Source organism: Brachycentrus maculatus, unplaced genomic scaffold, assembly GCF_059751285.1.
Source record: "Brachycentrus maculatus isolate JH-2025_06_01 unplaced genomic scaffold, ASM5975128v1 h1tg000018l, whole genome shotgun sequence".
NCBI classification, from domain to species: Eukaryota; Metazoa; Arthropoda; class Insecta; order Trichoptera; family Brachycentridae; genus Brachycentrus; species Brachycentrus maculatus.
In genome coordinates this window covers 1,261,515-1,275,784 of record NW_028280772.1, presented here as the reverse complement: position 1 = coordinate 1,275,784, position 14,270 = coordinate 1,261,515, and the positions used below count along the sequence as shown (strand labels likewise).

The 14,270-nt window shown below is 38.0% G+C and overlaps 1 protein-coding gene across 1 annotated transcript; it reads left to right on the top strand.

Moving 5' to 3' along the window:
• Nucleotides 1–3,099: 3,099 nt before the first annotated feature.
• Nucleotides 3,100–9,961, top strand: LOC148313151 (uncharacterized). Its single transcript, XM_088267635.1, has 5 exons — nt 3,100–3,204; nt 8,102–8,254; nt 8,350–8,496; nt 9,252–9,356; nt 9,544–9,961. The coding sequence occupies exons 1-5, from the start codon at nt 3,148–3,150 to the stop codon at nt 9,748–9,750; spliced, it is 669 nt and encodes a 222-aa protein (XP_088123761.1). The 5' UTR covers nt 3,100–3,147; the 3' UTR covers nt 9,751–9,961.
• The last annotated feature ends 4,309 nt before the right edge of the window (nt 9,962–14,270 follow it).

Here is a 14,270-nt window from a genome sequence, read left to right as displayed (position 1 = left end):
AGTTCCGAGTCATGGTAAAATCAGCTTTTTGAAAGTTTGGATATAAAGAGGAATCGTTGGAATTAGTGACTACTACTATGGTTACACTGAGTTACGCCCAGGAATAATGACGTGCCAATTATAATACGCTCGGCTTCATTAGGATTAGTTGCATCGAGATTGTCCCAATTTAAATTTGGAAGGTTGTAGTCACCCGCAAGTAGGAATGTGGCATTTGGTGACTTGTCGTAAATTGCTTTCACATCGTCGCAGTGTTGTTTGTGAACATCAGTATCAGAATTTGGTGGGATATATGTACTACCAATGATGACTGTATCAATGAAGTATTCCCATATTTATTTGGATGAATAATTCTTCAATGTTTTTGTGTTTAGTTTTTAATGATTGTACTTGGTATATTGTGTCGATACATATAAGTACTCCTCCGCCTCTGATCATTTTACTAGTAAATTTGTTCCTTACTCGGATGAACTTATGTCTGGTGTGAGCCAAGTTTCAGTTAGAATCGTCACACCATAATCGAGTGTAGGACAAGTAGATACTAGTGAATGTAGTTACCTGAAGCGGAGGGCTGATCACCTTTCCTTCGTGTGTTAACGATCAGGATTACACTGCGTTTATATAATGCAGCGCCCTATGCACCATTGGGGTGCGGATAACGGTTTGATGATTTCGATAACAAGTCATACTATTGACTTAATGGTAACTAAAATATAGTATAATAAGACCTATAGGTAAAGGAGAAAACGCGTTCCTGTCAACAGAACGCCGGGAAACACTTTCTTCGTCGGCAATTTGTCTATTAGATAGAGTTCCCAGATTTATAAACGCCGCAAAACTGCAGTCTTTTGCTTTTTTAAGATTATCTGTATATTGAGAAATATTAAACAATAGCAATTCCGAGAAGAAAATATTGTAACATTGTTATTACCGCCGAAATAAGAATTACTAAGGGTGGGTCTAATTCGGTGAGTAGATACTGTATTTCGAGTGCAATAACTTGACTAGCTCCACAAATTTCAATGAAATGTATTCGCAGATAGGGGATGTAACAATATCTTTTGGAAAACCTCGTATTCAGAAACTTAGTCATCTCACTGTTACAATTTGACAAATAATAAAAATACTTGTATTATTTTATTATTCTATAAGCTTTGATATAACAAAGGAACGACATTTGGAGTTGTGAAGTTTCTCTCTAAACTAACGTTACTTCGCCATGCTGTTTTTTCAACTCATTTACCTTCTGACCCTAAAATGCACCCTGTGCAGTGGTGCATAGAGGAATATATTTTATTAAATTCTTACACACATCTAAAAAGGACACAAAAAATACACTATTTAATATGATTTATTATGTCATTCACTGGATTGTTCACCCTGCACATGAAATATCATTATTAAAAGTGTCAACAAAACTAAAGATGTTACTAAACTCAAGTTGAGATAACTATAATACAGATATAGAATCAGCTAACGAACACTCGACATTTCAAATGCTATTGTATCAAACAACGGGTGAACTGGCAAACATGGTCTAGAAGCCACCTGGCGCAGAAGTGGACCTGCTCGGGCAGACACGAATCCAGGACTCTAGCAAATATGCTATGGTATGGTGACAAATTTTCAGTATTTAAGGTTTATTTTTCACACTTCTTAAGTGCATAAATTTGTAGCCTATATCTTAGGTCAAACCTCAGAATAAAATGAATAGTTTTCATTTTAGGTTTGTGTCTCCTCCGAAGTCCCCCTCGGGTGTCTTTATTAAGGGTCTCGGACTGTATTTTTTTTAGTTTTCACCAAATTATTAGAGTTAAAAGGAAACTGTCCATGGCAAAAATGATAACGATTCAATTATCTACATTGGATTTACATTAATAAACTCAAAAGTGAATCGCACATTTTTTGTTAATACTTAAAGACGTATCTTATTGCATTCATCCGTGCCATGTTAATGATTAGTTGTTATTCATTGATATTATTATCAATTCAATGCAATCCTCCATAGGCTTTTTCGTAGGTTCAAAGGGTGAGTATAGAGCGCGGGAGGTTGGCCAGTCGGTGCGGGTAGTTTCCTTATAGGGCCGGGGTCCCCAGTAGGGTTACTTACTTTCCTGCCGCTGTCACTTTGGCTATTAGAACATGCTGATTTACATGTCCCCTAAAGGTGGGGTCGTAACGTAATACGTTATGATGTGAGCAGTGACCTAAGAATGTAGCAGGAGACTATAGCTATTATCGGTGGGACATTTTCCTATAAATTTTGGATAAAAGTCCTCGAAAGTTTGGATAAAAAAAGGAATCGTTGGAATTAGTGACTACTTCTAGAGGAGGATGATATGCATCGACGGGGACCGATGATTCTATACATTTATTTACCTTTAATGATGGTAAGCTAGAGAATAATAAGTCAAGAGTCCTGTTATTAACATTCAGTACATTGTTACGCTGTTAACTTAATAATAACTAAAATATAGTATAAGACCTATAGGTAAAGGAGAATACCATTCATGCATAAATAATTTTAGATAAATATCATTATTATCATCAATCGATTTTTTTTGGAGAAATATGTATCGATTCATCCAGACTTATGTATACAGTGAAACCTCTACCTATTGAAATAAACTATGAGTGTGGGATTAAGAAGTCCATAAACAAGGAGATACCATATTTCCAATCTGTATAACATGTATGAACACGAGTTTTAGACGTAAATAAAGGTATTATTTTCTTTAAATACAATGCTTAACAAAATAAAAAAAATATAAAGTTTACTGCACTGTAAATAATGCAATAAATTTTAACTTTAATCACCCTGAAGTTCTTTGAACGACCCACAATCAAAATAGCAAATAAATTTTGTTCGTTTTTAATGCATTTTTTTTTTAATTCTAAATATTTGGAAATTTTTACTGACAATCCACTCTACAGAATTTATAATAATTTCTAAAATGCGCCAAATAGGTAAGTACTGTTTTCATTTTGTCCATTTCTATATGGCAATCTATTTGTCTATGGTCCCCAATCTGATCGGTCGTTCTAGATAGATTATATAGTTTGTCTTTGGTCGTTCTAGTACTGACAGATCTCGCCGTCCGCATTGTAGCGCTGTTCTCGCCGTCTGCCTCGATTTCGAACTGGAAAATGGACTCGCTATTCAGTGGAGACTATAATTTCGGCTTCGAGGAGCCTCTATTTGAGGTCGGTATTTTCCCTACTCGATAACAGTTTATAAATTAGTTAGTCTGTGGATAACAGTATAGCGGTCCTTATGCCAATTATGCATCTCCGCCGTCGTGTCGCAGTTCTTTCCGATTTGTAATCTCCGTACTAATGTACGAGTACGTGTATCTTAATGGAAACAAAATAGCCAGGCTCGACAGATTATTAGACATATCTATTAGAACTTTTCTAAAAAAAATCTAGTTAGGTTTTGTCAAAATGGGAACACGTCACCGCGAGTGACGCGAGCGGCCACTTTACAGATCCGCATTTGGTGAATCGCAAATTACAGAAATTATTTCAGCTTCGAATGAAATTTTCGTATGCAATTTGTAGGTAATTTTATATAATTTACAATGCGCGTATAAAATTAGGTTAAACATTGACATACAAAGTGATCCAGCGAAGGAATTATTTTCTAGAAACTCACATTTTATTGTTGGCATTTTGTTAAATTCTTACTTATACCTCGACTCGACCATTAAATTATATTCGCATTAAATCGATGGCGACTTAATTTCCTTTCAAATTAAGTTGATTAATAGAGAAAATCGAAAATCCTGTCAGATGCTTTTTGGACAGTAGTATGTTAGGAATTTCTTTTGATTGTGCAAGAATAATTTTCAATTCGTGTATTTTTGTTCTTATTTTCACTGATATTTAGAATTGAAATATCTATATTTTACAATTGTAATTGCAACAATGGTACTGCACAGTGTTTATAAATTATCAAAAACATTTTTCTTTTGAATTATTAATTTTGAAATTGCGGTATTTGTAGCATAGTTAAGCCAAAAGTCAAAGCCGAAGTATCGTGTGTCGGATATCGGATAGTGAATGAAAAGGAGATTTTATGATGCCCGCGGTATCTTCATTATTCCGTTACCTGTATCGTTTTGACTACGGTAATCTGTAAAAGTAATATGGGAACAGGGGGGTGGTATTATATCAGAAGGATAGTGGAAGTTCTAGTCCCGTAATATTGTCGACAAGTTGGCCAGCGAGATGGAGAGATAGAGAATTAACTATGATTCCACTAACGGTATATACAATCAAATAATGTAATATTAAAATATAAAGTTCGATTTTATTATATTTTCCAGTTTCCATTTACCCCGAACCCGTCGGGCAGACTTCCTTTGCACGAGTACATTTAGAGGTGGTAGAATATTTTAGACTAACACTTTCATTTCACAGGGGAGACTATCCCAATCATACTATCCCAAATATCTTTACATTTTTTTAAATATTCATTTTTTGAAGCAATGTTTTTTAGCAAGCGTGTGTTTACTAACAAAACTAACTAACTAACCGGCATAGGCAGAAGAAATAGAGCACCGCACCGATCTGTCTTTGAGAACAATTTTCGCCTCTTCCACACTCACGCATCTCCTCGTACATACCTGCCGATTATTCTGACTCGACCTGACTGCGCTCGACTATTCAAAACACTCTATTGTGCTAAGTTTCTTCGGCTTTTCTCCACTTCTACGTATATGCTTATAACATCAGTCTAGAACAGCAATACATACTGACAATGCTATGTTATTATCAACATTTATAGCATTCACTTTGCGGTCAGTCATTTTTACAAAATGTCAGTAATGTTAGTATATATCTATATATAACACCGCTCACCGAGATTTTAGTCGTTTTATTTCTGTAGTCTTATTACAAAATCTATAAAACGTTTCATTAAAACGAAAACAAAATACTTACCGCCTTATAGGTAATTCGATGGAGATCATTTTTATCTCCGACACACTGACCCTCACCACTCTCAAATGCGTGTCGAGTGTGGCTCCGCATGGGTTTTATTACTCGAATGTCGACTCCGGCTCGACTTTATGTGGTGCAAATTCTAAACTAATGTAAATAAACAAAATAACAATGTTCCGATAAAAAAACTAAAGCGAGACCCTTTCTAAATCTATCAATTAGTATTATTACAAAATAGTTAACAAAATAAAAATAATAATAAAGAGTGCTGAGGTTTGAGGGAACACTTGTTAAAATTCAAACCTATTTGAAAGAGGTTTTACTGACTTTCCTGGACTGTGGACTGAATCCGAGTCTCTCTGTGAGCCACCGTGCGGTCCGACCACTGTCTGGAAAGTCGATATGGAGAGCTAGCCGAGACGGGGAGATGCCAGGTGCCCTGTCCTGTACTCGGAGAGGGCGCCAACGCTGGACGCTGTGCCGGAGGTTAGTAGGCCAACGTGGAATTTAAACATTTACAAAAATATTTATTTTTAACACGACTTTTCTTCTTTTTATAGATCCTGAGGATGTCTGTGCCGCCGCCTGGTGCTTTTGGAATTTTTTTTAATGTTCATTCCAGTATCGCCTTTGTTGTCGTCCCCACTTCACAATATATTTTCTCTTGCACATGCTCCGGATATCAGTGTTTCTTATGCGGTCTCGCAACGTGTTTCCGGTTATAGATAGAAGAGTTTTCATCTCCGAGGTTCCCAGTGGAGATTTGGTTATAGAAGTAATTTTCTATTCTCGTGCATTTGTTCCTCCACGCTGAATTTCTGAGGCATCCGGACATAGCTGCAGCCTTATTTGTTTCAGAGTCTCACCATAAAGATCACCGTCGCTACTAACGTCAACTCCGAGGCAATCCCATCCCCGTTCGATGGTTCTGTTATTCACGACAAGTTTGCATCTTACTGGACCCTTTGCTATGGTGATGCTTTTTGTTTAGTCGGTAGATATCATCATTTTGTACTTTTTCTTGAAAAGCGTTCTTTGGAGGATTATGACGGCATCATCAGCGTAGCGGACGTTGCTGATTCTTTTCCCGCCCAGTCGGTAGCCCGGGTTCGTGTCGGCAACCTCTTCGATCAATTCATCCGTGACCAAATTGAAAAGAAACGGCCCGAGCCTATCTTATACGATTCCGACTGCAGTCAAAACTGAACTTGCGAGTTCGCCATCCACTTTGATCCCAGTGTAGCTGTCGGTGTTCAGATCTTTAATTAGTTTAATTAGTTAATAACAATATTAGAATTAGAACAATATTTTAACGACGTCTTTCGATCTGACTGTCGAATGCTTTCGATCTACAAAGCAGAGGTGAGCTGTTTTATTGGACTCTATTGTTTTTTCAACTAACTTTATTTGTCTCACAACAAAGATGGCGTTTTAAGTTAATTAAAAACAAACGCTTCCCCGCAGTGGTTGGCAGAGAGAATAGAACGCCACACCACTCTGTCTTTGCAAAAATTCTTCGCCTCTTCCAAGTTCATGCATCTCCTCATACATACCCGCCGATTGTTTTTGGCATACCTGATTGTGCCAAGTTTTTCTCGGTCTTCCTCTGCTCCTTTTTCCAATTACATTCGCCTTATAAATTTGTTTTGTCGTTCTTTCCTCACTCATTCGTTCTACATGTTCAAACCATCTCAATACACCTTTCTTGACATTATCGATAATGCTTGTCTCAGCTTTGCATTCCTTCCTCATTTCACTATTCGAACATCTATCATACATCGTTTTGTCGCACATTTTTCTGAGAGATCGCATTTGGATTGCATTCAGTCTACTTTCATCCTTCTTTTGCCAACTCCATGTTTACTGCCAGTTTAGCTTTCGCTGATAGGTTTTTATTTGCTATAACTGATTACAAACTGCATTTTAAGTTGATCTGTTTTTTTCACCTTTTTGTAATACGGACAGTTATACTTGCTCGCCATTCTGTCGGTATACTTCATGTTTTAAATATCTTTCATTTAAGGCGGTATATTTGTGTACGAAGTTTACCTCTTCCATATTTTATCAGCATTTTCTATTCCTCAGTCCTCTGACTACTCATTTCATTTTGAATTTGATCTCTTCCGTACTGTTGTCACGTATGAAGTAATCCTGATGTTTTTCTGCCGTTCTGAAATAGTCTTCCCACTGTATAATAGCAACTTTTGTGGTTTGAGTGTAGTCATTTATGGGTTTTTTACATTACCTCAACATCTTCCAGACCTCCTTTTGGGCGAACTCCATTTCTTTTGTGAATCTCATCCGGTAGTCTCGCTCGATTACATTTATATCCGAGTTAATCTATGCGATTATCCTTAAGCGATACCAACGCCAATATTGATGGTCTCTTAATTCTAGTACAAGGCCAATACTGCCTCAAAATGTTATAATCAGTAAATGTTATATCAATATTATGTTCATTACATAAATAAAATACTGGAAAACCTCTTTATTACGCACTAAGTGGGGGGAGGGTGTTTGTTAAAGCCGACGGTCCGTTATATAAAAATTGGTTGAATATAAATAAAAAAACATTTTTTAAAACATAATCACCGTGTTTAACCTACGAATAATCCACACAAAATGCAAAAAAATTATATCTATTGTCTTTGGATTCTCGTCTTTGATATTTGATATCGACGCTCTTGCTTTTGGCAATCAAGTTTGAGACATAATTTTTGATTATCATGAGCGCTAAAAAATGTTTACATGCGGCGACACTTCAATTTAAGCACGTTTAATATTAATGAGACGTTATTTTTTTTACATTTGACCGGATTTTCGTCCATTATATTCGTCCGTTTTACAATACTTTATTATGTTTAAAAATTTGATCCGGCTCTTGACTCGGTTGATAAGTCTGTTTTCTCTCTCACGGACTCGACTCGAGATCGCAAGTAGGAAGTGCGCTATTCGGTGGAGGGTAAAACGTGATTACTAACATGTAGAGTCGGTCGCATGCCGCATGCTGGTGCATATGATCTGGGAATCTGGTAGGACTGATGGACGAGACGTTGTACTAGTGATATTAAAATGATCACGGTCGGTTAAGGGTGCTGCGTCATGGGGTGTTTTCTTTGTTTATACAGCTTTTACTTTAATATGTATAATTTTGAAGGAGCTGTCGCCCGTTGTAGAAGAACCTCGGTCACCGCAGAACGGAGAAAACAACCCCGTTACTGACCCGAGTGGAAAACAATCATCGACATGTGAAGCCCGAGGGCAAACGCTGGAGGGCGAGAGCCTACCCCCGAACGCGAATGTTTACGAGGTCAGTATATTATATTTGTTGTTATTATACAATTTTGGTATTATAAAAATGTGTGCGATACGGACTGAACTGATGAATTCCTTTTCACACTCTAGATGAACGAGAAGTCTCTCTCGAAGGGGGTTTCATTCTGCCTCTGGTGCGGCGTGAGTGTCTCCGGGGGTGGAGTGGCGGCAATCGATCCCGACGACAGCGGATTCTGTTGTGGCAAGTGTGAAGGAGGGACTGTGGCTCACCACACGGTGGGTACAAATCGAACGTCTCTAGTATTATCATCATGTCTCTAGGCCTGAGAGCTGTTCTCCTTCCGTACTTCCGTACGGTAGCGGTCTCTGGCGATCAGCGGGGAACAACTCCCGTGCCTTACCATTTACTGAATGATTCCTAGAGTACATACGAGTGAAGGTCCTTTCTAGGGCCACTAAACTTATTCATCCCTTTAGATTGACCTAACGACGTCTCTATCGCTAGTGCCTATGCACGATGTTGACGAAGAACTAAAAATCAAAAAACATGACCCTCTGAACATGCTGACGAGGTTCGAGCAGTGTTCGACAACTTGAAACAGTGCTCGAACACTTTAGTTTTTCATTTTAAAATAATGTTTCACCTTTCACATTCGAATAACATTTCTGACATACTCAATCAGAAATAACGACTCTTAAATACCCGGAACAGTGCAGGAGTGTATCTCCTAGCAAAGAGAGTAGTAATCGGACAGGCGCCGTGGCGTAGTTGGGTAGACGCTCGACTGCAAAATTGGCGTCGCAAGTTGGATTCCCACTAATTGCAAAGTGAATTCAAGAAAAATGTATTTTCAATTGGTCTGGGTGTTTGTGATGTATTTTTCACATTTAGCTTCCCTATCCTTTCTATCCTACCTGCAGACATAATAAGACTCTAATAGAGGCTTTGCTAGTCATTTAAAAAAAAAAAGTAGTTAATAATGGGGACCTGTTGTCACTGTGATGCGTACATGCCTACTTTAATTTACCAGGAGATACCGCTTGCCAAAGGATCGCCTGCGGCTGGAGGATCAAGTGGAACGAAATCCTTGACAGGAGAGCTCCTCCCCCTGATCCATCCGTCAGAATCGTTCGAGGTAATTTGTTTTCCTTTTGAATGTTTTTAAAAATATATATTGTCAATACTTTGTGGCACATTTAAACAAGTTTGTTTTTAACTACTTTTATTTTTGGTACTTTTTTCTGTACCCGAGTCGCAGATTGACTGCGACCCGACACGGCGGCTCCGGAGTTTATATTTCGCCCTTTGTATTTTTATTGCAGTCATTCGTCGTCGGGCGGGCTGAGTCGGTTACTATTACACATCACACTGTACTGACCGGACCCCTGACGAGGTCTCTTCCTTCGTCTCTTTCAAACACCGTGACTGTGGATTTGTCAACATTCATTTGCACATATTATGCACCTTTGACACCGGTTCGACACTGCCAGCATACAAGAAGCAACAGACAGTCAAATCGATCAATTTAACTCCTTATATAGATTATATACATACACACAGTAACATTACTCATCCCCGTTTTTCACCTCTAGAGACGCTAAACCGAGATAAGACTGAAAATTAACCACTTACCGTAATAGATACTTTACTCAGATAATAGACCTTCCGTAGTTTCGTTCTATCGACTCGACTCGGTCGCGAACAACATAAACATATACACTGTAATACATATTGTAACAATACACACACACACACACACCACACACACACACACACACACACACACACACACACACACACACACACACACACACACACACACACACACACACACACATACACGCACACACAATTAAAACAGATGAATGTAACGATCTTCAAAGTCCCTCCGGAGAGCAGCTTGCCAGTTGAGAGCAGTTGCGGATGGCTACAGATGACTGCAGATGCAACTCCGACACCGCAGCGGCCGGGTGCTCTACACGGGCGCAGCCCTCCCGAGTTGCCCTTCCGTTTTCTGCTTTCGTCATCGGTAGGGCAGATGACTGATTCAGTATGAGCGCTGCTGCCGTTACTACCAATATAAGTATTACGATATTATCGATTTATTAACCTATTCTATTTTATTCTTGTTGACTATTGACCACTTCAAGTTTATGCCGATTAAAGTTGAATTAAAGTAAACTGTTCATCCAAATACTTACAACCCTGACTAGGGACGTATTGAACACTCGGTCGAGAATGAAGTGATTTGTTCGGTTGAGAACCATTTACTGTAATGCGTGGCATATCACTTTGCTTAATTTATTAGGAGCTGACGGCCGGCCTCGAAACATCATCATCTGACCAGATTAGAAAACGACCGAATCTGGTGATCAAATGGGCCAACTCGGTCAGACATTTTGTCAAAAAAAGTACTACCGCAAAAATGGTGGACCGCAATGAAGTGCAGAGTTTGAAGGTCAGTATTTCTATTGTCAATCTGTATCTTTAGATGTGTGCAAAGAAAAAATGGAACGATTAAAATTTCAGTAAGCGGACACTCGGCATTGTAATTTTTTTCTAATAGCAGTAGCTTTGAAAGAGTCGGACCTACTCGAATATGTGTTCATACATTTGCGTGTACTCTGTTTCCTCTCCCGATAGCGGTAATATCTTCCACCATCACAAACACCATTCGCATTCCTCTCCTCGAACCACAAATTTGTTAACAGTGCGGGAGTGTGGGACTGACGGGGGCCGGAAGAAGACATTAGCCCATTAGGGCTACAAAAAGTTGAGATGTGCCGTTTTTCTTAGAAAACGTGAATGTAGCCGTATATTAGTTACGTATTTTTGACAATCCATACTAGTCAATACGTAAATTAGTATCTTTTGACATTATTAATTTATTTTCTAATATGCCCACCGAAATAATCGAAAACATTGTCTTAGATATTTGAAAAAGTTCCAATCTGCCAAATAATTTATATACGTACATACGTAATAATCTTTCATGCCTTTTCCATCTATCAAAATGATTTGAAATTCAATCACATCATTTATAACCAAATCGAGGGTTATCGATGAGAGCACTCGCATCGCCCTTAATAGCGGATATCTTTGTTAATTATTTAGAATTTAAATTCTTATTTGTAAATCACCTTTAGTAAATATGTTTTCCTGTGGAAAAGATATATTCTGTGTATGGACAGGAACAGAACAGAACAGGCCGATTAAGATCATTCTTAAATTTAATAAATTCATATTCATTCCCATAATGAAATTGAATTTACATTAGAAATATGTAGAAACAACCGACACATAGTTATCCGTTGTCACATAAAAATTCTGCTTTTCATTCTATGGTACACACCGTCTTGTCTCGATACCTTTAACCGGTTCCACGCGGCTCGCATAGCCGTATGTGTTTTAACAAAACATGCCCCATACGCGACGAATGATAAGAAAAGTGTTAATACGGAAACAACTAAAGGTCATTCGTGTACTGTGAAGTACCGTCAATTGTGTGAAAGTTTCTAGAAGGTACCTAAATATATATCTATCTACGCTGAATATAATTGGAAAATTTTAAATTTTTGTCACCCTGATCTCCCCAACTATTTTGGGCAAACTTAGATTTGAGTAGTGCCATCTCGGCCCACCGAAGCCCTCGTGAGGTCCCAAAAATCTCCCGAGTGATATTTTACTCGTGCAAAAAATGTGACAGCGTACGGCGTTATGGAAAGCGTTTCATAAGAAGCCGTAAAACCAGAACGGAGAGAAGAAACATCCTACACGATTGAATTAACAATATCCCAAACATAGTGGAGCCGAGCGAGCTAACATCTTTATATATCACATCAAAAATGAATTTGTAAACTTTATCAATGTTTGAAATATGTCTCTTATAATAATGATCTAATACAAAAGTACAATTCCCATTCAATGTCTAGAATGTATAGTATATTACTTACTCCTACTGCGCGGAGTAATATCTCTCCCACTTTACAATAACTCGACAAGGAACAGTATTCTAACATCGCAATTTTTTCTCTCAGTTTGATGCCAAAACTAATTATTCGCTATAAAATCAATGTTACGCTTTCTGACTATGTACTGCTTTAATTTTTATTAACGATATTTTTTGTAATATTGTCTCTCGGGCTGTAAATAAATAAATTTGTAATTATTTTCAGATCAGGGGCGATGACAGAATCGCCGTGGGGTGCCTGCGGAGAGTCGGTTGTCCCGGCGTGAGCGTCTATGAAGTCCAAGGCGACGCTCAACAAGGCAAAGAGTCAACCGAAGGAGTGAGTGAAAAGTCATATTTCTATTTATGGAAAATTGTTTACGCTCGTAAGCCAGATAACGAGAGATAATTTGGCGGTAAAAATAATGTCCATTTGCCATTGAATCTCTATAAATTGTCAACTTCTCTCAACCCCGCTCCGCTACGAGAGCTCGGTCATCATTTGCAGCCGGGGCATCTGCACTCGGGTGTTATATCGCTCCTGTCTCGCTGACTCGAATAAACGCATCGCAAAATGCTGTAGGTGCCAGTCGGGGGTTTGTGATGCTTTTATTTCTTTATATGTTAATATGTTCCGGTGGTGCAAAGGGCACTGCATTGTATCGACAGTGTTTTCAACAAACAAACTGATGAGTGTCTCCGGGGAGGGAGTGTTAGCGATGGGCCCCGAGGATAGTGGGTCCTTTTGCGGCGAGTGTGAAGGAGGGACTGTGGACTGTGGCACACGGCGAGTACAAATATAAGGTCTAGTATTATCATCAGTTGTAACCGAAAGCATTTGATACATTAATTAACAGCGGGCTCATTCGATATGAAGGAAGAAAAATTATTCTTGTGTAATTTTTATAAATATTTTTAATGATTTTCTCAGATCAGAATGCATTATTATCGAAAAATGTGTCATTTTTCGATGGGTTAGATAGTGTAAACGTTGCTAATTCTAAATTCATTCAAAAATTACTTTTGAATGCTGTTCATTGAGATTTTTCTTTTAAATGTGTTGAAAAGTCTGATAGACTAGTAGAACTGTAGTTCTGATGTTTATTCTCGAGAAATTGGTGGCTAAATGCCAGAGACGAAACAGAGACGAGGAAAAATAATGATAATAATTAACACCGGTTTATTCAAGTCCAAGATTGACAAAAAAATGTGGACGAGAAATCTCGCACAACTTATACTCTAAGCTCAAGTGGGTATACCAAAATTTTTTGAGTTGTCAGTATTATGGAACTCACTAACAAAATGTAAAATTTTAACCCGTGCTTTTATTTAAATTGTAAAATCTAAGATAGACAGGAAAAGAAGAGAGGATAATCCTTCTTTTCTCAACTACAATTCCTCCTTAGTCTACTTTTCCACATTATCTTGAGCTTCTTTATTTTGAGTAATATATATCCCATTCCACTTTAACATCCAGCATCCTAGAACATAAGACTGATTACTACATTTTCTTGTTGACATTTAAATAACATTTCTTTTTTATAATTATTTTTTTCATCGTTGACATTTAAATAATATTTCTGACATGACTCCGACTCGGGGTGTATTGAAAGTTCAGTCAGAAATAACAACTGCCAAACATCCGGAACAGGGCTCATCTCTTAGCCGTGAGAGTAGTAAATGAAATAGGTTATTAGGACCTGCTGTTACTGTGATGTGTGACACGTCTACTTTCATTTATCAGGAAATACCGTTCCCCGACTCTCCACCACTCTCGCCGGAACCGGGAACGAGCGGAACGCAATCCGGATGGCAGAACTCAGGAGGACAGGAAAGCTCCTCGAACTGACGGATCCCTCGAAACGTTCGGAACTTTTTGAGGTTATTTTGTTTTCTTTTATTTTTGAAACTTTTTTCCGACCAGTTTTGACAAGCACCGTCATCTTCAGGAATTTATACATACGTACTAAATTCACTTCGGTTATCAATAATGTTTCAATTTTGTTTAAACGCTTTTTTTCTATTTCCATAAAGTCTGAATTATAGCAACTTTATTTAACTTTTTTATTAGATTGCAATTTTTTTATGTAGGATGTTTTT

Bases quoted from the DNA above. Each gene is read 5' to 3' on its own strand.
- LOC148313151 (XM_088267635.1), top strand. From the start codon at position 3,148: ATGGACTCGCTATTCAGTGGAGACTATAATTTCGGCTTCGAGGAGCCT. The intron at 8,255-8,349 runs GTCAGTATATTA...TTCACACTCTAG, and splicing joins CGAACGCGAATGTTTACGAG to ATGAACGAGAAGTCTCTCTC. The intron at 8,497-9,251 runs GTGGGTACAAAT...TTAATTTACCAG, and splicing joins GGACTGTGGCTCACCACACG to GAGATACCGCTTGCCAAAGG.